Source organism: Daucus carota, chromosome 2 (assembly GCF_001625215.2).
Source record: "Daucus carota subsp. sativus chromosome 2, DH1 v3.0, whole genome shotgun sequence".
Classification (NCBI taxonomy): Eukaryota; Viridiplantae; Streptophyta; class Magnoliopsida; order Apiales; family Apiaceae; genus Daucus; species Daucus carota.
This window is the reverse complement of record NC_030382.2, coordinates 3,652,825-3,679,020: the sequence shown is the minus strand read 5'-3', so window position 1 is coordinate 3,679,020 and position 26,196 is coordinate 3,652,825. Positions and strand designations below refer to the sequence as shown.

Genomic DNA, 26,196 nt, shown 5'->3' with positions numbered 1-26,196 from the left:
TCTTAGTGGCAGTAGCTATTTGTGATTGAAAATCTAGAAGGGTTAAAAGCAACCGCTCAAATCCAGTTGCTTTTAACCTCAACCAATCTAACAATTTCTTAGTGGCAGTAGCTATTTGTGATTGAAAATCTAGAAGGGTTAAAAGCAACCGCCATGTTTGGTCGCTTTTATACTTATGTAATAATAAAAATATATTTACTTTTTCTCGTTCCCACGCATATGAGCCGCGGTTTTTTCACTTTCCCAATCCCACTTCACTTTCCCTCACTTATCTCTTTTTCTTTATTCTCTCTCTTTTATTTTCATCTACTCGCGCGAATCACAGCAGCAGCTCAAATCCCTCAAATCCGAAAGCTCAGCAGATCCATGGCATCTAAAAGCTCTAAAATCTCTCAACTCAACAAGTCGAATATGCTCGCATCTCTGCAGGTCGACTCTCTTTCAACTCGTTTTATTTTCGCATCTCAAATCTCCCCTTTTTTTATGCTTGTGTTCACTTGTGTTAATTAGGAGTTGGGGGTTCTGGGATTTGGAATTAGGGGTTTGGCGACTTTGATTTGTGATATGTTAATTAGGGTTTTAGGGGTTATGTGATTATCTGGTGATTATGTTAATTTGTGATATGGTAGTGACAGTGAAGTTAGTTATGCAGCCAAACTGTTTGACAGAAGTCCTCAGCCGTCTGTTTTTGGTACAACTCTGTTGTTCGTGCTTTTACTAATTTTGGGTGTGTTGGTTTGAGAAGTGTGTTGGAGCTTGTGGTTTATGTTGGGTCTTCTTTCATGATACAAATTCCTGATACTTCTTTCATGTTTCTTTTATTACCAGTTGTAAGATGTTGCATTGAGTGATACTTGATACTAATTTGCACATTTGTGACTATAATTATTAAAGTTTATCTTAAACAAGAGGGAGGCTGACTAGAAGCTGACCTTTAACAACACTGCAAAATAAGAAAGATGACTCATTCTCTACCCTCTTGTTACCACTAATTATATGGGAACTCGAATGCTTTACTGTTAAATCTGATGTTGTATTATTGTACTGATCAAATTCATGGGCTATGTATTATTATATGTGTGTACACTAAGATGAAAGATCTGTGGCATTGTTATTCTGGCTTTTTTAGGCGCTTTTTTAGGCGCTTTTAGGCGCTTTTACATGAGTACAATGCAGAAATTCTCAAATATCCTCCAAATTTTCTATGATAATCTTGCTACATCAAAACCTGGTATTTTCAAATCATGTGATCCTTACATCACATTATTGTATTTTCTGCAGGCTAGTACTAGCAGCGGTGGAAGGGGAAGGGGAAGGGGACGGGGACGGGGAGGGGCCAGGGGAAGGGGAGGGGCCAGGGGAAGGGGAAGGGATAATGAAATTGTTAGGACAGATGGAGGAGATGGGGGGAGGGCTAATGAAACTGGGACACCTATGGACAATGGTGCTGTAGATGATTTTGACTATTTCTTAGATGATGATGTAGGGAAGCTGATTGAGAGTCTTCAGCGCAAGACTTCAAAAGGTGATTTTAATAAAAGGCCAGTAGATGGAGGACCCAAGCTTGGTACCGTGCACTTTGTCGACAGATGGTATTGTAAAAACTATTTTTTCATTCGAACTATTACATTGTTGTTATTTATTTTCTAATGTAATTTCTTTGTGTGTACTTAATAACTGCAGTATTGTTGAGCCTCACTATAAAAAGACATTGTTGGCTATAGTCCGAACTTTATGGGATGTAGATACAGTGGATTCAACTGGAAAAACGAGAGAGATTTTTCTGGCTCGTTGTGCAGAAGAATTTAGGGTAATTTAATACTGACTTAGTACTTAATGTCCACATAATTATATATGTACTAATTCTTGAATATATATATATAATACGTGTCGTTTGGCAGGCTTACTATGAGTACGATTGTGATGATGCAATTGGAGATGTATATGTGAAAGATCATATACATACAAACTTTAAGAGCATCCTCAGTAAGGAGAAGAAGCGAACAGATGAAAGGGTTAAAATAGCCAAGAGTCTAGGTTACTTGCGTGCCACTAGACGTATGTTGAATCCACATTATTTTGACGATGCTGTATGGGACAGCATCAACAAGTACTGGGAGTCCGAAAAGTTTCACAAGGCTTCAGCAAATGGGAAGAAAAATTGTGCCAAGAAAGACATGAATCACAAAAGTGGGGCCATTCCCTTTTCTGTGAGGCGAGCGGTATGTTCCTATCTATTTGGTGAAATTTCTCCATTAAGTTTGATTTTCTCTGCTGTTAAGTATTTGTGATATTCGGAATGGTATGGTCTGTAGTTTGAACTTAAGTCGTACTATATGCTTAACTAATTTTGGTCAAAATTTTGGAAAAACTCTGCTTTACCTAGGAGTTATTGTATGTAGTTATTTTAGTCTCTTTTCTTTTAACAGTATGATTACTCTTTTGTTGTGGGAAACTGGATGTTAGTTCTTCTGATGTTATGCCAAAGTGAAGTGAAATGTGATAAAAGAATCAGGAGGCACCATTGGCCTTCTAGTTTTTTACTTAAATATTTTTGTTAACCTTCGTCAACCTTTGCTGTTATTTTTGTTTGTTGTTGTTGCCATAGCTATTAAGTGGATTCTGGTTGTTGCATTTAAATTTCCTGTCCTTGATGCAACTGGAAGTTACAAATTAGTGATGATCATATTACGGAGAATGTTACAATGTGACAGTTAGATTCATATTCTGTAATGTTGTGACCACCTTAGTTCTTGATGTGTTGATTGTGCGGAATACATATCTTAATTTAAAGTCTATGATAATGCTCGTGTCTGAAGTAATCAGCTGGTATTAGCACTCGACTTTGTAATGTTACATTCACTGGACTTGTGCTCCTGATATGGTACAACTTATGAGAATAATATCATTTCCATATTTGAATAAGCACTGGAATTGAATTTGAATTGTTAGTGTCAAAAGAATATATCAAATTGTAGGCACCAATTCTTTTTTAAGGAGCATATTAAAAAAAACAAATATTTTTACTTAAATATTTTTGTTAACCTTAAATATTTTTTACTTCTTCTTACAGAAATTGGATTCTAAGTTGGAGACTCCTATGACGAATCTAGAATTCTTCAAGCATGTCTATAATATTGAGGAGCCAGTTGTGAAAAATATAATGGTTGGTTGTATATTTTCTTACAATTCATTTTAATGATGCATATACACACACACACACACACACACATATATATATATGTATATAATACTAGTATACATGTTTGCATTATTTTTTGTCGTGTAATATAGGAAGCTATGGAGGTGAATAACCCTCAAGAAGTCCCAGAGGCCCCTCAATCTCCAGCGAGCAAAAGGAAACATGATTTGTACCTTCTTATGCAGGCCAGGAAACCCAAAAAAAATAAACTTATATTGTTCCCTCGAAACACCTTATCAGAATTGATAGGAGGTAGTGAAGCATCAAGATTGAATGCAGCTCAATCTACTCAGGCCTCTCAATTCATCATTCCAGAAGATGCATACTCAATTATCCGAAGGGTGCTATCAGAGGTGACAAATATGGTCAAATCTATAGCTGACAATCAGGTGCCTCGGACCCAACTTAGCAAAATGTTGGAGAAACTAGCCACTGAAGCTTTTCCGGACAAAGCTAATCCGGTTCAACAATCAGCATGGGATCAGTATATTAGAATTGCGAATGAAGTTATTGGTCAAGTGATGCAGAATTGCGACAAAATTATTATGGAGGTAAGATATGATTTACACTATTATCTTAGTGTCTTACGTTTAGTATTTTATGTTGACTTAAATTTGTAAAGTCTTCATATTACTTCTAGTGTAGCTGTCTACTTTTCCTCTTAACATGTATATTCAATTGGCTAACACAACATGGTCCAGCACACTCCAAATTTAGCTTTCAGCTTAGATGTGGCTTAATTGATAAGCTATGTTTTATTAGATATATACTATTTTCATTGCTGCCTCTGTTTACTTGTCGGGAAGGATAAACAAATTTACATGAGTACAATGCAGAATTTCTCAAATTTACACTCCAAATTTTCTGTGATAATCTTGCTACATCAGAACCTGATATTTTATGTTTGAGTTATAGGAAAATGTTCCAGAGGTTCCATATGTTCCAGAATTTCCGGTGGAGAATGATTTCTTGTTAAATGGGGAGCTCAATGTGGAGGAAGAGGATAGGACATTGATTCATTATCCTCTGTATCCGTAGTCAGTTAAAACATGTATTAGTTAGACTTTGTCGGATTGTTATTTATTAGCTAATTTAGTTTTATGTAATGTTTTGGTATGTACTGTTTGATTGAGATCAAACAGGAGATGATGTTGTTGGACAGGGTATGTAAAATATTATATTTATATTATGCAGGTTTGACATATTTTTTGTTTTAATTTTATTAATACCCCCTCCCCCTGATGTGATGATGTATATTGAATATAATGTTGTTGGGAATCTTTTGATTGGGGTAGTCAAAAAAGTAGCAGGTTTTTTTTTTTTATGAAATTACCATATAAAAGCAACTGGAAACAACCATGGTGGCTTATGAAATGCTACTGATTATGGTAGAATTTTTTTAGTTTTAGCGGGAAATTCAAATTTTCACCAAAAAATTAAGTAATCTGGACAAATTTGAAATTAAACAAAAGCTACCAGTAAGTCGGTTGCTTTTATATAAAAGCAACCGGAAATAAGAAAAGCAACCCCTTTATTTGCTACCGAGAGTTTTCGGTTGCTTTTAGTCAAAAACAACCCGATTCGGTTGCTTTTATCTAAAAGCAACCATATTTTGACGGTTGCTTTTAGCCATTTTTCTTGTAGTGTGTTGAATGAGAACGTATAAAGACTGCCTAAGCAGCCCCAAATGTGTTAGTAGCACTAGCTGCAAAAATAATATTAAATTTATAGTGTATATATCAATGGATATATATTTCCGGAGAATATCACGACCAAATCTCATTAAACATGTTAATGAGAGCATCCAACATAAAGTAATTGCAGCATAGCAATCAGTGCAGTGGATAACGGTTTGATTTCTGGCTGTAAGTGGATCTTTAATAGAAGTTGTAATATATGCATACCTCAGGATCTTCTCTCTGCTACTTATGCTTTTTAAACTCTATGATCTTTGTGATATATCACCAACCCATACTCTTCTTCTTTCATGCCAAGCTACCTCATCTACATAGCAAGTCATCCACAAAAACCATAAGTTAGCATGATCTGCCTCGGGAAAAAAACGTGAAGAATAAACACATATAGGCTACAAGGAAGACGCAGAATTTTTGAGCACAAATATGGTAATACTCCAAGACAGTGTGAAGGTAGTTCTCCAAGACAGTGTGAAGGTAGTTCTCCACATTCTGTTACTCAATTAAATAAAACTCTAACTATGCACATTGATACATGACCTTGAAATAGCATATAACTAAATTAAATGACACACCAAAGTATAGTAAAAAAAGAAGGCTGCCAACAAGAAATTCTCATAATCAAGCTCCTTAAATCCACAAGAAAGAACAAGCCAAACACTAGGATTCTTAAATGAAATAAGAAATAACACTAATTTATTTTAGACAAACACCAAACATTCAGCCAAATCCCATCTTTCACAGTAACAAAAACAAAAACCCAAAACCCGCGGTGTCCACTACAGATGGAGTACAAAAAAAAGCATCACATATTCACAAAGAGAACCTAAATAGCAAGACCCTAAATAGCTAGCAAGACCCTCAATAATCAAACCCCAAACATCATATACACAAAGAGTAAACCGAGAAGTCCAGAAATACCTGAGAGAAGAGAAAACCAAGAAGTCCATCGAGAAGCTAACAAAAACCCAAAACCTGTAAATATCAGATGAACAAATTGAATCAGAACAGCCTGTAAGTCCACCGAGAAGCTAACAAATTAATCGAAGATAATAATTGAAACCACCTGAAGAGTGTAAATATCTGATAAACAGCCGCCTGAAGAGTGTAATTACGAGAGAGAGAGAGAGAGTCAGAGACTTTGTTGCCCCCCTTTGAGATGAGAGAACCCTAACCCGCTCCTATTTTCACGAAGTGCCGCTCTTATTTTCAGTTTTTCACAAAGTGCCGCTCTTATTTTTGTTCGATTTCGCGGTGCTCTAATTTTTAATATAAAAATAAATGTATAAGCAAAATAAGAAGCAAATACTCACTTAAAATTTTCATTATCTAAATAGCGCGTTGCGGCGGTCTATAAAAATTATATTAATGATTCAAAATTAATATTTGTAGCATAATATAAATTTGCGAAAGCTTATAAAAATATATATATTAATGATTCAAAATTAATATTTGTAAAATAAAATAATATTTATATTATAACCATATCGATGCAATACCAATATTAATATTACAAAATTGGACTATACCACGTATAATTGCGAAATTGCAACAATCTTTATTTTTTCTAATATTGTATAACCAGCCTTCACTTAAAAGGTGCTTGAACCGAGCAAAAAGATATTGTGAAAGTATTGCAGAAGTATTGCATTAATAATATTTTCTTGTATACAAAGTAAACCATATAAAAATTAACAGCAACAAACATGTCTGATTGTCAGTCTTCTTGTACTTTTGAATTTTTTTTCCAATATATCCATAAATATATAAAGGTAATTTTTATATTAGATATTTTTTAAAATTAAAATCATAATTTGATACTTTGTTCCAATAATTTTGATACTAAAAATGGTTAGTAGATTTTATTTTTGATATTTTGAAAAAGGCAGCTCCAATATACCGAAACTAAAAAAGCTAGTTTTTATTTTTGATATTTTTCATCCAAAAATTTTAGAAAATTTAAAAAATAAAACGAAGCTATCTGACATGCCAAAATAAAAGGTTCGTAAATAGTATAGATCTAACCGAGCGAAGAGGTCCTGAGATAATACCTCGAACAATTTCATTTGGAACCAATGATAGATTTTGTGCCTGAAAGTAGTATTAAATATAATAAGAATACATGTGTATATAATTGACCTTCATGAACCATATTAATAAAAATCCCGCTTTAACACAATTGATTAATATTAATAAAAAAATTATTGAACTTGGATTTGTATATGTGATTTATAAAAAAATTATTGAATAATATTAATAAAAAAATTACCAATAGAATTACCAACGGAAATAGTGATGAATTTATTACCAACGGAAATTCCGTCGCTAACTGACTGATTACCAATGGAATTACCAACAGAAATAGTGATGAATTTATGACCAAGTTACCAACGGAAATTCCGTTGCTAACTGACAGATTACCAATGGAATTACCAACGGAAATAGTGATGAATTTATCACAAGGTTACCAACGGAAATTCCGTCGCTAACTGATAGATTACCAATGGAATTACCAACAGAAATAGTGATGAATTTATCACCAAGTTACCAACGGAAATTCCGTTGCTAACTGACAGATTACCAATGGAATTACCAACAGAAATAATGATGAGTTTATCACCAAGTTACCAACGGAAATTCCGTTGCTAATTGACTGATTACCAATGGAATTACCAACGGAAATCGTGACGAATTCATCACCAAGTTACTAACGGAAATTCCGTCGCTAATCCGTAACAAGTCAGTTGATATTTGGATTATAAGATTTCCGTTGGAAATCCGTTGATAATTCTGTCGCTATAACTTAGCGGGAGATTTTGGCGCCCTGTTTCCCAACGAAATATTCCGTTGGTAAATTTTAGTTGGTAGTCCGTTGGTAATCTGTTGTTGATGGTTTGACCTCCTCCTGCACAAAAAATGGTCAGTATTCCGTTGGGAAATTGTAACATAACTGTTTCCGTTGGGAAATTTGGTTGGTGATTTCGGGATTTCTTGTAGTGATTACAGAGTTTTTGAACTCAGTCCCATTATCACTTCTGATCCTTGAAACTTTTCTTCCTGGATCAATGTTGTCAACTATCTTGATATGATTGATGATGATTTCACTTGCTTCATCCTTGGAGTGAAGAAAATAAGTCCAAGTAAATCTTGTAAAATCATCCACAATCACCAGACAGTACTTTTTCTTTGAAATGGACATTATGTTGACTGGTCCAAACAAGTCCATATGTAGAAGCTGTAGAGGTCTATCAATTGATGATTTTAGTTTGCTTTTGAAAGAGGACTTTCTTTGCTTTCCAATTTGGCAAGCATCACACAGACCATCCTTGGAAAATTCCAATTTTGGCAGTCCTCTAACAAGATCTTTTCTCACAAGATCATTCATAGCTTTGAAGTTTAAATGAGATAATTTCTTATGCCACAGCCAACTCTCATCCAAGCTTGCTTTGCTGAATAAGCAAGTAAGAGAATCTGCACTTGTTGAGTTGAAATCAGCTATGTAGACATTTCCTTTTCTATTTCCAGTTAAAACCACTTTGTTATCTTTCTTATCAGAGATAACACAGGCTTCTGTTGAGAACCAAACTTGATGTCCTCTGTCACATAGTTGACTGATGCTAAGCAGATTGTGCTTAAGCCCTTTCACTAGTGCAACATTGTCAATGATGACATTCCCTTTTGAAATTATGCCATATCCCAAGGTGAATCCTTTGCTGTCATCTCCAAAGGTTATACTTGGGCCAGCTCTCTCCTCAAAATTGCTGAGCAGGGTAGAATCTCCAGTCATGTGTCTTGAGCATCCACTATCAAGATACCACAGATTCTTTCTACCTCCCTGCACAGATTCAAAACAATTTAAGTTGATTTTGGTACCCAAGCAGTCTTGGGTCCAGTTTTGTTAGACACAACCTTAGGTTTAGAAGAGTTATTCTCTTTGGATTTAGAAGGTTTAGAAACAACTTCATCCTCAGAGTTAATTTTCTTAACTTTAGGCATCACAGCAGAGTTAGAGGAACCAACATTAGTAGAGTTCACAGAAAATTGATTTGTATAAGCATGATTCATACTGTCATGATAATTAGGCATGGCAGACATGTTAAAAGCATTAAAGAATGGATTAGGCATGAAGGGCATATTAGCATATTGAATGGAGGTAGGAGGAAACATAGGCATGTATGACATATGAGAGTTCATCATAGAATTAGACATGCAATGATCAAATAGAGCATTTTTGCAATTAACAGCAAGATGATTAACACTACCACATTTGGAACAGGTTTTTCTGACAGCATGTTTGTCAGGAGTGTAATCATTCTTTTTGTTGATCCCAACTTTGCCATTCCTAGAACTCTTCTTCTTCCCTTTTCCAACTTCCATCTTTTCTTCACCATGACCAATCCCTTCTTTTTCAATCTTCTTGGAACTACCAGATTCCTTCACAAAGTTCTTATTGATGGGCCCATATTTTTTATCCAACTTTTTGAGTTTGTTTTCATCAACTGCTGTTTGATTCTTCGATGGATAGCTTTCATCCATTGATTGAGAATCTATCAATGGATGATCACTATCCACTAAGAGATCAAATTCATCCAACATTTTTTTGTTCTTTCTCCAGGCACTCTTACAAGTTTCCTCAAGAACTTGTGTGGAGCACATGTTCTCAAGAACATTTCTAGAGTCCTTCCATTTAGCAATAATCTCTTGTTCCCTTTCCAATTGCTTTTTGAGAATCTCTTCTCTCTTTAGAACAGCCAACAACTCATCCTTGGCAAGCTCAGAAGCCTTTTTGAATTTATCCATTTGGATTAATTCAGTTTCAAGCTTTCCATTTTTCTCAGCAAGCAAATCATTAGTCCCTTTAATTCTAACATTTTCTTTTGTTAGAGATTTAAGAGAGACTCTAAGGTTATAGATTTCATTAGACATGTCATCAATGATTTGTTTACATTCAGATTTAGTGAGATCAGCTGTGTTGGTTATTTTTACCTGTCCATTGCTGGTGGTGGAATAATCAGCATCATCTCCAATTGCCATCAAAGCAAGATTGACATGCTCCTCAGTGTCGGAATCACCTTCATCAGCAGCCCAGTCACCATCCTCAGTTATGAATGCCTTTTCCTTGCTTTGCTTGAATAGATCAAAATATTTTCTTCTGTAGTCTACATTCTCTGAGGAGGATCCTTTCTTTTCAGCAGAAGGTCTTCTACACTCATTAGAGAAATGTCCAGGTAGACCACAATTGAAGCATTTGAATTTTGATCTATCAACCATACCAGATGATTTAGATTGATTTCCTCTGTTGAATGGTCTAGAGCTGACAGCATTTCTTTTGAATTTGAGTTTGGAGAATTTTCTGGCAAGAAATGCTAGATGTTCATCAAGATCATCTAGCTCATCTTGAGCTGAAGGTTCTTCATCTTCCTCAATGACTTTTCCTTTCTTCTTTCCATCATCCTTCTTTCCATCACAAGCAGAGCTGCTTGAGGTCTTTCCAGCAATCACAGACTTTAATGTCTTCTCCTCTTCCTCTTCCTTTTCTGCCACAAGAGCCACAGTTTTCTCCCTTTTGGAGTTCTTTTCCAGTTCTTCATCTTGCTGTATTTCAAGCTCATATGTTTTAAGAATACCATATAATTTGTCAAGAGAGTATTCATTAAAATTCTGAGCCTGTCTTAGAGCAACAGTCATGGGTTTCCAATCTCTAGGTAGAGCTCTCAAGAATTTGAGATTTGAATCCTTGACCATGTAGATTCTACCATACAACTTTAATCCATTTAACAGTTTTTGAAATCTGTTAAACAAATCATTTAGAGATTCACCAGATTTAGAGTGAAAGCTCTCATACTGTTGAACAAACAGCTGCATTTTGTTTTCCCTAACTTGATCAGTTCCTTCACATAAGGTTTGAATGGTGTCCCATACTTCCTTTGCAGTTGGACAGTTGATAACACTATCAAACATGTCATCATCAATACCATTGAACAGAATGTTCATAGCCTTGTTATCCTTGTGCACTTCTTTCTCATCTTCCTCAGTGAACTCAGAAGGATTTTTAGGCACTTCAACATCTTCAGCTTCACTTCCATCAAGTCTCAGGGCAGTGTTGATCTTAACTGGAACATGTGGTCCTTTCTCAATACAGTTGATGTAGCTAGGATCCAAGGAGAGTAGATGCATCCTCATTTTCACTTTCCAATGAAAGTAGTGTTCTTTGACCAGCATTGGAATCTTGACTCCTTCATCTCTTCTTCCCATTGTTGATTGTCTTTAGGATCTAAAACTTCTTGTATGTTAGAAGCCTTGCTCTGATACCAATTGTTATTCAGACAATTCAAATAATAAGTTAGATTGTAGAAGGGGGGGTTGAATACAATCTACAAAAAATTCAATATCTTTTTGCATAGCAGATCATATTCAAAATACAAGAGAATATAAAAGCTAAAACAGAAATTTAAAGAACAAGGATCTTAAAAATTTCAGGTGGATTGTTTGATCCACCTGAGAGATTTTAATATCAAGAACCTTCCAAGTAAAAATACTTGGCTGCTTACAAAAGAATGAAGAGCAGAAGCTTACAATTTCTTGCTAACTTGTTCTAATACTTTGCTCTTCAGTTCTTGGTGTTTGATACTTTGAAATGTGAAATTACAAAGTGAATATATACTACTACAAACAAAACTAGTCTGTAAAAGTATTTTCCTACACACTTTCTAGCTAGTACAAATATAGAATTTCTTGGACTTGATACTGCATTTGGCAGCTTGAAATTCTTGTTGCTTTGCCAGAAATGGTAGGCTTCGAGGTTCTCAATATTTGACTAAACTCCTTTTGGTTTAGCTTCCAAAGCTGGTGCAGCATCTGTCACATCAACCCATGTGGACTTTGTCTTTTCCCTCACTTGCAGCTGTCAATTGCTAATAATCAATTGCTAATATCATCAATTGATGATACACTGAAACATCAGTTGATTGTCTTCTTTGAGTTATGGGATAATGATGATGTTGATGTAGCGGTTGATAATCTTCTTTCCAAATAGCCATTGATACTTTAAATTACCGATCGATCTTCACTTCACTTGAATAGATTACATGACTTCTCATATTTACAATTATGTCACCCTATCTAAACATCCGTTGATAGATCAACTGCTAATCTAAAAGTACACATTATTTTACATCAACTGCTAAAATGCTCCAGCTTTGTTACAATACCTCATCAGCCGTTGATGGGTCAATCTGATCAATTGATACTGTCTTAGCATGCTACCAATTGATCAGCTACATGCAATTTTATTCTAAGTAAGAATAAAATACCTTGTATCATCAAGCATCACATATTCCTAACAAGATATACTCTAGGAGTAAGGAGGAGCATGCGGAGCATTTGCGCATTGTGTTGGGAATTTTGAGAGAGAAGAAATTGTTTTCCAAATTTTCAAAGTGTGAGTTTTGGTTGGAGCAGGTTGCATTTTTGGGTCATATTGTGTCTGGTAAGGGAATTGAGTTGGATCCTACGAAAGTCGAGGCTATCACTAATTGGCCAAGACCTAGCAATGTTACAGAGGTGAGCAGTTTCTTGGGTTTTGCAGGCTACTACAGGCGCTTTGTTGAGGGGTTTTCGTCCATAACCTTGCCAATGACTCAACTAATGAGGAAGGGTGATAAGTTCGAGTGGAATGATGATCGTGAGTAGAGTTTCCAAGAGCTAAAGAAGAGGTTGATGTCAGCTCCTATACTTGTTTTACCATCAGACGGTGGGGGATGTGGGCTACATTATCTTATTTTTGAGTTTCTTAGTGTTCCACGTGTCCATTGTACTGAATTTCAGACAACAAATTTCTTACTCTAGTATCTAAATTTTGAAAGGTGGAGATGGGATTTGTAAGTCTAAAATGTCTAGGTATAAAGATTATGTAATAGATATTTGTATCACAGTGAGGGCTAAACCCAAGGTGGTGAAATGACTCGGACTATTTTTTTAACCAAAATGCATTTTTGGTTAATTCTTAAATCACAAAGATATATTCAACCTCCCGATTCTCCACTAATTGATGGACATCAGATTATGAAGAAGTAAGGAGGAAATTATGAAAACTCACTACACCATAGATGGCATATGGCAACCCCTTGAAAATGTTGCCAAATGGCGTAAAACCATTGCAGTATAGTCTATTGCTATGTTTTAGTAAAAGATGAACGTTAACTTTGCTCCCGTTACGATAGGGCGATATTGCAACAAATATAGTAACATATAGCAACGACTAAAGTAATTGCAAAAGTGTCATATGGCAATGGTTTTGAGTCTACAGCAACATAATTTAGCCCTTGCAATAGCCTATTGCCATGCTGCTTTTTAGTTGTTTTTTTGTCAACCATTGCAATATGTCAGTTAATTGCAATGAATTAAACCATATTTGGCAACAAAATAAGTGCAACAACAATGCTTTTAGAATTAAAGGGAGAACAAATGGCAACAAATTTCACGTTACAGCAACAATTTATAAGATATAGCAATGCGTTTACCAAAACATATCACTCATAATAGCAACAGTTTATAGTATATAGCAATGAATTTTAATAAACAAATTTGCATGACATGTTTGTTTCCATTACAATCCACCAAATAACTTGGTACAAAACAAAAACCAACCAAGTCATCAACATTGGCACATAACCACCAACTCAAAATGGACTATTAAAATGGACTATTCCAACAACATTCTGACAGCCATTAAAGTTCTAAAGTTTTGGTGCAAAGCAAAATGACAATCACTTAATAAGTACAGAGAAAGTCTACTTAATTAGTTCATAAATTCATGCACCAGAATTCTGAAAAATAAGTACTGCATAAGATCTGAAGCTATCAAATAGCTCCCTCGTCTTCATTTCCACCCAACTCCGCTTCAGCCCCATGATCAGTGTTGTCGTCAGCCAATAGTTCGTCAATGTCAATTTGTAAAGAAGTCATTTGAACAATCTTCTCCAAAATATTTTTCAGCTTTCTGTTCATCTTCTCCTCCATTTCACGAGAAAGTTCTTCTCTTAGCTTTGTCAATTCGGCAGATCTGTTCTTTTCTCTTTTCTGCATCTTATCTAGCATTGTTTTCCTTGTCCTTCCACTTCTGCCAAGAAGCCATAGGCGCATGATTATCAAAGTCTAGTTCCACCGAATCATGATCACTGACTTCTTCCTCTAAATTATCACCAGCTTTTTTCTAAAAAATGAAAATAGCAATAGTTAAGAAATGACAGATAACACATGATGTGATAATACTAATATAAAACTAGAACTTTTTACCTTCGGAAACATGCGAGTTTTAGGATAAACTTGCTAGTTAAGTTTATAGTTCTTCCTAGAATTCTAATGGATCTGCACCAGAGAAGGCCTGCTTAACAATTTTTATGATAATGGAACTTCCTTGAATGCCCATTTTGGCATAAGTGAATCCAAGTTATCCTAAAATGTTTATATTAGTGTTCCCACGCATTATCTTGTTGAAGAGTAGCAACATCATCATGAGTGTCACCATGTATAGATTGAGTTGAGCAGTTATCTAATTGACACTCTTGCTTAAAGCAATAAAATATGTTATTATTATCTTATTTCATTTATTTATATTTATATTCTTGAATAATATTAGTATATCAGATTTTTATGTTATTGAAGCAATTTATCTCATTGTCTCCATCATCTTCTAGGAAAAACTTCACACGTACTTCTCTCCTTGGGCTATACATTTTGATGCTGAAGTGGAAAATTAAAAAAAAATTACTTTAGTCAATTATCTTATTTAATATATAATATTAAATAGATATATGTTTGTATTTAATGAAAACACTACATAATGGAATGTTTAGAGTATTATATTTGTTCATATCAATATATTTGAATTATATAATAACACGATCAAGCTAATATCTTAATAATTATATTTTAATATAGTTTTTCTTTTGACCAAATAATATAAATTTTCAAAAATAAATCAAAAGATTATATTTAAATGAATCCTTTATTAGATCGTCAACTATGACATGGTATAGAGTCAGGCCCATAAAAAATTAAGAGCTCCTTAAAGTTCTTATTGGGCTGCTACCAATAAGGCCTTTCTGACCAAAACCCTTATCTTTCGTATATAATCCCTCAATGTCAGAGGGTTAGCCACACACCCGCCCCTTGTATTTGATAAGTCTAGTTCTCTCACTAAAAGTGTATAATATCATCACCAAATTCTTTCTTTCACCTCTTAGATTACAAATTACAATAGTAGTCAGCAGTTTTGCAATAAGATCTTTTCAAGTGATATGGTTTCCGATCAGTGTAAGTATTCACTTTTTGTTTAGACAAATCATGGTATAGATCTTAATATATGTTAATATATTGTATAATCATGTTGACAAAATTTAGTTTCATCCTTGCACTTATTGAGATATAAATCAATATATTTATAATTTGATTTCCTGAATTTCTTTTGGAATTTAATAATTTTTGAACAATTCTTATTATGATGCTAATAATTGAGATTTTTCTTTCAGATTTTGGATATAATATTGATCTTGATTTCCTTGAGTTGTTTTTGGATCTATATCTCAAAGACTCAAACAATGAAGAAGATGCTCCAAGTTCACACTATAGCTTCTCTGGTTAGTCAAGATTTGACATATTTAATAATATTTAATTCTTGTTTTCGGTACATTATTTTAAATTATTTTAATATGTGTTATTTATTTTAAAATAAAATATAAGTAGTAATTTGAAATCTAAACTAAATACTTTTCGAAATCTAAAATTTTAGTTATAGACTTGTTGATTTTTTTTTACTATACGACAATAATATGAATAAGAGATTTTTTTAATTCCATAATGTATTTTGAATAATTTATATATGGTTGTGATAATAATTGATGTTTGCATTTGGTGTTTTGATAAGAAATATATATGCGACAAATGTGAGAAGAAGTATGTAGTGCTCTCTGACTTGAAGTCTCACAATAAGATCTGTGGTACAAGGGAGTACAAGTGCAATTGTGGATCTACCTTCTCTAGGATAGGTTTATACCACAAATCTCTCTTTAATTTATAGTTTTAATTTTTGCCTTCTCATCTAGTTCCCATAAATGTTATTTTATTTAATTTTGTCTTGTTTGTGATTTATTGAATTTGTATTAGGCACAGGAATTGATTTACCAGAGTCCTTCTGTAGAACTATAATTTGTTTGTGTTTATATAAAGATTAAGATAATATAAACAATTAAATTTAAAAATCCTTTTCTAATGTTCAATATACCAAATTAATTAAAGGTCTTTGTATTCTCACCTTAAAAAGACGCAGCAAACCATACAATGTGTATAGGTTTGCTCTATATCTCATGTGTTGTTTTGCTAGGTGTAGGGACCTACTGGTTTTATATAATGTAGTGAAATTAGGTCCATACCTTTACTATTGGTTTGTATATATGAAAATAAATTCAATTGCTAATATATATGTTTCATATTTATATTAGTTGGTATATGCATGCATTGGTCAAGTTTGGGTGATTCAAGTGTAAATAACTCCTTTTTGCAGGCGTGATAGTTTAATCAATCACCATTCAATATGCCAAGTGTTTGTGGGAGAGGTGGCTAGGCACACAACAAATTCCCCCCAACAGCATGGCTGCTGGAATACATGTAAATGCCAGTAATATGCGTCTTCCATTTTGGGAGCCAAAACTTAATATTCTTAGATCCTCTGAATATTCGGAGATTCATGGCTTTCCTAGCAACATAGCACCGAGCAACATGTTTGATTTTGGTTTTGATGGTAGTGCAGAACCAAAACCAAGTTGGAATTTGAATTCGAAAGGAGGAAGATAACAAAGACCTAATCTAGATGTAGACTTTGGACCGAGAGGCACCAATGTTTCTAATTATATTTGCAAATGGTTAACATGTCAATTCTATGTTGGCAAATTTGGGTTTCAGGCAACACCACTAGTTAACATGTCAATTCTATGTTATTCCAAGAGTTATTAATTTATAATATCAATAAATTGTATAAACGGAAAGGTTTGTAATCTTAGCAAGTCCTTTGGTGATAACCCATCGAGTTGTGCTTGAATTAATCATGTAAGCAATGGCATCGTCCTGTTTGACCTTAATTAGGATAAAACCTGTATAGCTTATGTAAGGCCATAGTATTTTTTAATAATATTTTGGTGATTGATTTATCTATTTATTCTATTTTTTTATGATAATATTGCCAAGACTATTTTCTTTCTTTCTATATTTATTTATGTGGTAGTTTAATTTCCATGACTTTATAATTGCTTTATGTTAATTAGATTAGAATAAATTTGGTGCTAAATTAAGTTTAAAATTATTTATGTGATTAATCAATTTTGTGATATGTGAATTATTAAAATTTTGTCCCTTGGCTTCCAATCTTTTATTTCGAGCCTATAAATTTTCTTTTTAAATAATTTATTGCAATTGCTCTAGTATGTAGAAACTTTTCGAACAAAATTCTTATAAAACTCAAATCCTTTTTAAATATCCAGTTGATATTGAATCCTTTATTTCAAATTATTATTTACTAAACTCTTTCTTCTAAAATTCTTTTAAAAATTCTCTTCAAAAATAAAAGTCTTGCAAAAATCCTATTTCCAATAAAACTTCTGGATTAGATTATTCAGTTACAAGATTGCCCTTGATTTCTAAATTATTTTAATTCCTAACAGGGGCAATTTAGTCTTTTAATAATTAAAGAAGTGGTAACAGGGGTAAAACCCCGGATTCTTCTTCAATTCATCCGTCTCAAACCTCTCCTCTCTCTCCCTCGTGTACTCTCCCCCTTCTTCTGCAATATCAGCCGATCTCCATTGCTTCCACCAATTTTCCTTGCCGTTTTCAGTGTTTAGTAGCTGTAATATTCTACCTGATTACTCCCTTTCCTTAATTGTATGGAAACCCTTTGATATATGCATGTATGTGTTGGCTGTGATTAGGGTTTCGGCCCAAGAGGTGGCTTTGTTGTGCAATTGTATGAGAAAGGAGGCTGGTCGAGAGCTCGTGAAAACGAATCTCCCCAAGTGAAGCTGAAATTTTTCTCTGTTTTGGATACTAATTAAGCATGTTGAGAGTAGTTGTAAAATATCAAAACCTCTTTAACTAGATGCTATGTAGAGTCTTATGTGATTACCAAGAAGAATTACTTGATTTGGATATGTATAATTAAAGTTATGAATTTTGTAAGCCAATAGTGTCAACCTCCCTGCTATAGTTAAAATTCTGTTGTGTACTTCATTTTCAAAAATGCATAACTTAATAACTACACGTCCAAATCTGCTTTTGTTGTTTTTATAATGTGCTTATGTGATTAGTCTTTGGTTTGTATTCTTTAAAAATCATGATTTGAGGTCGTTTTGTATTTTTTAAAAATTGGATTAGCTAGATATGTCAAAACTGTTCAAGTCTGCCCTGTTTTGCTAAATGAGACATTGTGCAAGTTCTATAAATGATAAAATGATAGAATCTTTTTGGATTGACTAGATAATTCCAATTATGATATTTTCTGTTCATATTGCTTAGAGAAAAGACTTGATATATCATGCTATAAACTGAAGTAATTGAGATACTTGCTGCTGAATGGTGTTAAATAGTTGACTTAAACTTTAAATTCCCGTTTCGTTACTTGATCAATTTTTTCATACCTTATATGGTTAGAAATCTCTTTAAATATCCTATCTTTCTTGATTGATGTTCATTTGATATTGAGATAGCCTTATGGTAGTAAATTGCTAATCTTTCAGTGGCTGTTGAGCAGTTTATGTGACTGAGAAACAACTGTAAATTAGACAATAATTTTATGTGTTAGATGTATGATACATGTATATATGCATATGTGAGATTCTTGTTTATATGTTATGTGTAAATAATATATTATGTGGTTGTTGTATATTATATATATATTATTTATTTAGTTATTATTTCCTTGTTTCATTTAATTCTTATTTGCTTATATAATATTATATACTATTATCTTAATATTTATATAGAGTGTAAAGTATGATTGTTTTTTTTAATCGCGAATGGGTATAGATGAAATCGAATAGTGACACGTTTTTTATTACTATTTATAGGTCCAAGTAGGCGAGCAGGAAAAAAGCCAATCGCGGACCAACCCTAAACCGTAAGCGTAGCACGTTACGTTTCTTAAGGCAAGTATATTATCCAACTAACTTGATTAAAGATTTTGATGTCATGATTTGATACTTGATTTTTAGAATATTACAATTTTGTTTATCATTGAAATCAAAGTTTAAAACTCTACTAGTTGCCAAGTATTCTAGATTGTTATAAACGAAGAACTTGTATAACCTTTGATTCTTTAACCTATCATATTTCTCCCCTACAAAGTTGATTCTCTAGAACCCTGTTATAAGCTTACAATAACACTAAGAACTGATACCTTGAATTCTTCAATGTTAACAAACCAGAAGTATTCTTCACCTAATAGGCCACTTCACTTGGTTGTCATATGAACCTAAATAAGAACCTAAACCATTTATGCTTACAATATTATAAACTATGCATTATTTTAAAAGAAAATATACATATATTTATTATAAATATACATATTTATAATTAAATATTAATATTTAATTGTAAAATTATATTTATTTCGTGTACATGGTGTCGTGTCGTGTCGTGTACCCAAAGGATAAACACAAAACCAACACGACATCTAAGTTGTGTACTTCGTGTTCCGTGTACTTTCCGTATCGTGTACTCAAAATGCAAACACAAACACTAAATTTTTGTGTCGTTTTCGTGTCGTATGAAAAATTGTCGAGTCTACCAATGGTACCCATGGGCACACTTTAGAAAAATTATTGTAATAAAAATGTTTTTAGAAGCTAGGATTTGTAAGTGTAAGTCGTAGTAAAACCGTTGTAATAAAAATGTTTTTAGAAGCTAGGGTTTGTAAGCGCAAGTATTAGAAATTGTAGCCAACCAATGGGTTTGGATTTATAGCATCCTTAGATGTTTTATCAATAAAGATATATCTTGAAAAATATTGTGTGTCGGTTTATTATTTAATATATTCTCAGGAATCTTAACGATAAATATCCGGAACACAAAATCCATTACGAGCAGGACTGTAATTTATTTATCCGCAAGATTCGAAAGAATTTTAAATTGTAGTGAGTGCCGTATTCAACCCTCTTGTACGATACTTCGGGACCTAACAATGCATGATGAATTTGGCTGCACAAAAAGTCACTGTCTAATGTTGAAGTTATCTAATTGACACTCTGGATTAAGGCAATAAAATATATATATCTATTATTTCATTTATTTATTTATTTTCATATTGTTTAATAATATACATATATGAAATTTTTATCTTTTTCAATCACATCTATCTCATTATCTCCATCATCCTCTAGATAATGGCCTGATAATTTCGACTACCAATTTTTTTATGGTTTAATAAATTCGACCGCCTCGGAAAACGGTATGTTTATTTCGACCAAAATTCAAATTTAAAGGTTTAATAACTTCGACCGTTATCGGTCGAAAATATTATATATGGCGGGAAACTCATTTTTCAGTTTTTTTTAAGAACTTGAGCGGGAAGTTCAAATTTTCATTGAAAACAAATTTTGGGATGAAAAGGACGGTCGAAAATAGTGGTCGAATTTAAATATATTCGAACGGAAATTATTCTCGACTAGCTTAAATTCGACCGGTACTTTCCTGGTCGAAAATGACTATTTTCGACCGTATACGGTCGAAATAAGGCATTTTCGACCAGAATTAGACGATCGAAAATGATTTCTTTTCTTGTAGTGTAGGAATAACTTCACCAAAACTTCTGTCATTTGCTTGTTTAGTGTAAGTTTAAAGGTTGGGCTACATTTTGATGCTTGAGTGAGAATTTTTAAGGCTATTTTTTGTGGTTAAGTCAATTTTCTTATTTTTGAGTTTATGGGAGTTCCATCTGTCCGATTATAATGAATTTTGGACAACATATTTCTTAATCCTCTAGTATCTAAATGTTTAAAGGTGGAGATAGAATTTGTAAGTCTAGATTGTCTAATTATAGAGTTTATGGCATAGATATTTGTATCACAGTGAGGGTTAAACTTTACGTGGTGAAATGACGTGTCTTTTTTTTCCCAAAATACATTTTTGGTTGATTCTTAAATTAAAGTCAAGGTTACTAGGATAAGTCAGCCTTAATTCTAGATATCATGGTTGTCATCCCACCTAAAAATGACTGAATGATGAAGAAGGTGGCTATAAAGCAATCGACGTCTTTATATATATAATGTGTATCTGAATACTATCTCTATCATTATCATTAGTGACTCTCTCTTTAAAAAGTGTTGTAACACAGGAACTTTTGTTTGTATATATATTGAAGGTATTTTTGGATATAGTTGTGAATAATTAACATGGTTGGTAGCCGATGAACTATTACATAAAATAAGTATATATAATATTAAATAGATATATGTTTTTATTTAATCAAAACACTACATAATGGAAGGTTTAGAGTATTATTTTTGTTCATATCAATATTTGTGAAATATATAATAACACCATCAAGCTAATATCTTAATAATTATAATTTAATATAGTTTTTCCTATGACCAAATGATATAAATTTTCAAAAATAAATCAAAAGATTATATTTAAATGAATCATTTATTAGATCTTAAACCATGACACGGTATAGAGTTACCCCATACAAGATTAAGAGCTCGTTAAAGTTCTTATTGGGCTGCTACCAAGAAGGCCTTTCTGACCAAAACCTTAATCTTTCGTATATGATCAACGTCAGAGGGTTGGCCACACACCCGCCCCTTGTATTTGATAAGTCTAGTTCTCTCACTAGAAGTGTATAATATCATCATCAAATTCTTTCTATCACCTCTTAGATTACAAATTACGATAGTAGTCAGCAGTTTTGCAATAAGATCCTTTCAAGTGATATGATTTCCGATCAGTGTAAGCATTCATTTTTTGTTTAGACAAATAATGGTATAGATCTTCATATATGATATATGTAAATATCCTGTATAATCATGTTGACATAATTTAATTTCATCCTTGCACTTATTGAGGTATAAATTAATATATTTATAATTTGTTTTCCTAAATTTCTTTTGGAATTATATAATTTTGAACAATTCTTATTATGATGCTAATAATTGAGATTTTCCTTTCAGATTTTGGGTATAATATTGATCTTGATGTCCTTGAGTTGTTTCTGGATCTATATCTCAAAGACTCAAACAATGAAGAAGATGCTCCAAGTTGGCACTATAGCTTCTCTGGTTAGTCATGATTTGGCATCTTTAATAATATGAATACGAGATTTTTTTTTATTCGGTAATGTGTTTTGTATAATCTATATATGGTTGTGATAATAATTGATGTTTTCATTTGGTGTTTTGATAAGAAATATATATGCTACAAATTTGAGAAGAAGTATGCAGTGTTCTCTGATGGAATAGGATCTGTGGGGGAGTACAAGTGTGCTCTCTGACTGGAATAGGATCTGTGGTACAAGGGAGTACAAGTGCAATTGTGGATCTACCTTCTCTAGGTTAGGATTATACCAAAAATCTCTCTTTAATTTATAGTTTTAATTCTTACCTTCTCATTCCCTTCCCATAAATGTTATTTTATTTAATTTTGTCTTGTTTATGATTTATTGAACTCAAAGGTTTGTATTGGGCAGAGGAATTGATTTACCAGGGTCCTTCTTTAGAATTATTTTTTGTTTGTGTTTATATATAGATTAAAGATAATATAAAGCATTAAATATAAAAATCAAAATTAATTCAACGTCTTTGCATTCTCACCTTAGAAAAATGCAGCAAACCATACAATGTGTATAGGTTTGCTCTATATCTCATGTGTTGTTTTGCTACATGTAGGGATTTACTGGTTTTATATAATGTAGTGAAATTTTGTCCATACCTTTATTATTGGTTTGTATATAAGAAAATAAATTCAATTGCTAATATATATGATTCATATTTATATTAGTTGGTATATGCATGCATTGGTCAAGTTTGGATGAATCAAAGTGTAACTAACTGCTTTTGCAGTTTAATCAATCACCATTCAATATGCCAAGTGTTTGTGGGAGAGGTGGCTAGGCACACAACAAATTGGCCCCAGCAGCAGCATGACTGGTGGAATCCATGCAAATGTCAGTAATATGCCTCTTCGTCCAATTTGGGAGCCAAAACTTAATATTCCTAGATCCTCTGAATATTCGGAGATTCGTGGCTTTCCTAGCAACATAGCACCAAGCAACATGTTTGATTTTGGTTTTGATGGTAGTGCAAAACCAAAGCCAAGTTGGAATTTGAATATGAAAGGAGGAAGATAACAAAGACCTAATCTAGATGCAGAATTTGGACCGAGAGGCACCAATGTTGCTAATTATATTTGCAGATGGTTAACATGTCAATTTTTTGTTGGCAAATTTGGGTTTGTGGCAACACCACTAGTTAACATGTCAATTCTATGTCATTCCAAAATTTATTAATTTATGATTCAATAAATTGTATAAACGGAAAGGTTTGTAATCTTAGCAGAGAAGTCCTTTGGTGATAACCGAGTTGTGCTTCAATTAATCATGTCAGCAATGGCATCGTCGTGTTTCGGGTTGTGTCAGATGTACCTGACCTTAATTAAGATAAAACATGTATAGCTTATATTTCATACAAGCGTATAACCCCTGCTATGCTCTCTGGTAGTTTAATAGTTAATAATTCATTATATGTGTTTAAATTAATAATTTATTTTAATATGGTGTTGGCGAGGTTAGAACCTTAGAGTTACATCAGCATTTCAGTGAAATATAAAAAATTCATTGTAACGTTTCTCATCAATTTGTTTTTTTAATTAAAGGTTATAATGCATTGTGCCGAACTACAAACTAACCACCAAACTCTTACAAACTTTTACAGTTTAGCATTAATAATATATATTAAAGCTCGAGCTATAGTTGCCTTTTCCTTATGGAAAATGTTTGGTGCACATAATTGTGTACAAAACCAACAACTCCAATTAAAACCCACCACATAAATCGCCACATCATTATGTACCCTAGCATTACTCTTTACTTATTTATATATTCGTATTTTCTAGTGTGTGCCCATGGACACACACTAACAACAACTTTTTAGTTAGTTGGTGGATTTTGATCGGCTCCCATCCCATTAATAATAGTGGCCCCCTGCATGCACAAAAATCCCCACCAATCAAAACCCCCCACCTATACAAAAAATATTTGTTAGTGTGTACCCATGGGCACACACTACATGATGGGTCCGGTTCAAAATTTAATGTGGAAAGTAGCTTCATGTTACCTGCCAACGAGCTCTAGCCCTTTTTCTTCAAAATAATTTAGTTTTGTTTTACAAATTGTGGGTCCGAGTTTTAATAGACTACTTCTGTCTATATTTTCATTTTGTCATTAATTCATTGATCAAATTCCGCCTTTAAGATGTATATCTAATTTGGTCATAGAGCACAAGCCTTCTTGTGTCAGATATATGTTTGGCTAGTTGGTTTTGATGAAAATTTTGACATATATCTATGGAATGCTCTTAAACCTATAAAGATCTTCTAACTTCACGTCTTTCCATATTTACCTCAAAACATGTTCAACTTTTTTTAGTTTGTCGCTACAAAAAAATGACAAAACCGACAACCAAACGGTCAGAAAATGGTCGGTTTGTTTGTATATATATTGAAGGTATTTTTGGATATAGTTGTTGATAAATAACATGGTTTGTAGCCGATGAACTATTACATAAAATAAGTTAGTTCATTACCATAAGTTTGTGTATTTTGTATGAACTAGTGCGATTTTTTGTAATTATGAAACAGAATTTAATTCTGTATATCACAATATATGTTTTATTTTATATATGTAAAGATTGAGCTCTGCATTGACACTCTTGATTAAGACAATAAAACATGTTATTATTATTTTATTTCATTTATTTATATTCATATTACTGAATAATATTCATATATGGGATTTTTATGTTATTCAATCAGATTTATCTCCTTATCTCCTTCATCTGCTATGAATAACTTTGCAATACTTCTTTGTTGATACTGAAGTGAAATTTTCAAAAAAAAATTGATCGAGTCTAATCATATTTAATATATAATATTAAAAGACAAATATTTGTATTTAACCGTAACATCACATAATGAAAGGTTTAGAGTGTTTATTTTCATTTAGATCGACTTTTGTAAAATATATAGTATCATCATAAAGCTAATATGGTGATGATTATATTATAAATACAATCTATTATAACCAGATAATATAAATATTCAAAAAAACCAAAATGTTATATCTAATATAAATCACTTAATAAATCTAAAAGCTGTGAGTATGATACATGAAATGGTATAGAGTAAGTCCATGTACAATTTTAAGAGCTTGGGTTGAGCATGGGCAACCCATTAAGGCCTGTTTTTGTTTTGGACCATAACACTAATTACTTATATATAATTTTGGGCTACACAGTAAGCCTCCATAACCCTAGTTTCTTATATAAATTCCTAGTTGTTTGAGAGTTAGCCGCACACCCACCTCTGTATTTTATAAGTCTAGTTCTCTCATCCTATATTCATTAGAGTGTATAATATCATCTGTATATTTTTTTCATCACCTCTTTGATTACAAATTACAATTATAGTAAAAAAATTTGTAATAAGACGTTCTCTAGTGATATGATTTCTCATCAGTTGTGAGTATTTCACTTGTTCATTAGATGATCTTTCATGTACATGGAAAAGATCTCATATATTTGTTAATATAATCTCTATAGACATAATTCAATTTCATCCTTCTACTATTTGGGATATAAATTAATATATTTGCAATTTATTTTCCTAAATTTTTTGTGGAAATGTATATCTTTTGAACAATTCTTATTACGATGCTAATATGTAAGATTTTGCTTTGAGATTTTGGTTACACAAGTATTGATCTTGGTGCCCATGAGTTGTTTATGGATCTAAATCTCAAGCAATGAAGAAGAAGATGCTCCAAGTTTACATCTTCTGTAAGTGAATATTTCACATCTTTAAGAATATTTAATGCTTGTTTTGGGTGCATGATATTAAATTATTTTAATATGATTTATTTTTTTAAAAAGTAATACGAATAGTAATTTGAAATCAAAAATATATTTTTGTTAATTAAGATTCTCCAAAATATAGTTGGTACAAGTTAGTATATTTTTAAGAAACCTAAGTGTTAGTTATAGA

General features: G+C 32.7%; 2 protein-coding genes across 2 annotated transcripts; one reads left to right on the top strand and one right to left on the bottom strand.

Moving 5' to 3' along the window:
- Positions 1–126: 126 nt before the first annotated feature.
- LOC108192639 (uncharacterized) lies at positions 127–4,419 on the top strand. Its single transcript, XM_064086384.1, has 7 exons — positions 127–429; positions 1,282–1,592; positions 1,684–1,810; positions 1,902–2,222; positions 3,074–3,166; positions 3,295–3,753; positions 4,118–4,419. Exons 1-7 carry the CDS (start codon positions 154–156, stop codon positions 4,238–4,240), a joined length of 1,710 nt encoding a protein of 569 aa, XP_063942454.1. The 5' UTR covers positions 127–153; the 3' UTR covers positions 4,241–4,419.
- A 3,334-nt stretch (positions 4,420–7,753) lies between these two features.
- On the bottom strand, positions 7,754–13,271 carry LOC135150307 (uncharacterized). Its single transcript, XM_064086570.1, has 5 exons — positions 13,145–13,271; positions 10,716–11,009; positions 8,806–10,481; positions 7,901–8,731; positions 7,754–7,801 (listed from the first exon to the last, which is right to left on the bottom strand). Exons 1-5 carry the CDS (start codon positions 13,269–13,271, stop codon positions 7,754–7,756), a joined length of 2,976 nt encoding a protein of 991 aa, XP_063942640.1.
- Positions 13,272–26,196: the final 12,925 nt, after the last annotated feature.

Coding starts and splice junctions, on each gene's coding strand:
- LOC108192639 (XM_064086384.1), top strand. CDS start 154: ATGTTTGGTCGCTTTTATACTTATGTAATAATAAAAATATATTTACTT. Junction 430..1,281: donor ATATGCTCGCATCTCTGCAG/GTCGACTCTCTT, acceptor TATTTTCTGCAG/GCTAGTACTAGCAGCGGTGG. Junction 3,167..3,294: donor CAGTTGTGAAAAATATAATG/GTTGGTTGTATA, acceptor CGTGTAATATAG/GAAGCTATGGAGGTGAATAA.
- LOC135150307 (XM_064086570.1), bottom strand. CDS start 13,271: ATGGTTGACAAAAAAACAACTAAAAAGCAGCATGGCAATAGGCTATTG. Junction 10,482..10,715: donor GAGCTTTCACTCTAAATCTG/GTGAATCTCTAA, acceptor AGCAAGATGAAG/AACTGGAAAAGAACTCCAAA. Junction 7,802..7,900: donor GGACTGAGTTCAAAAACTCT/GTAATCACTACA, acceptor TTTTTTGTGCAG/GAGGAGGTCAAACCATCAAC.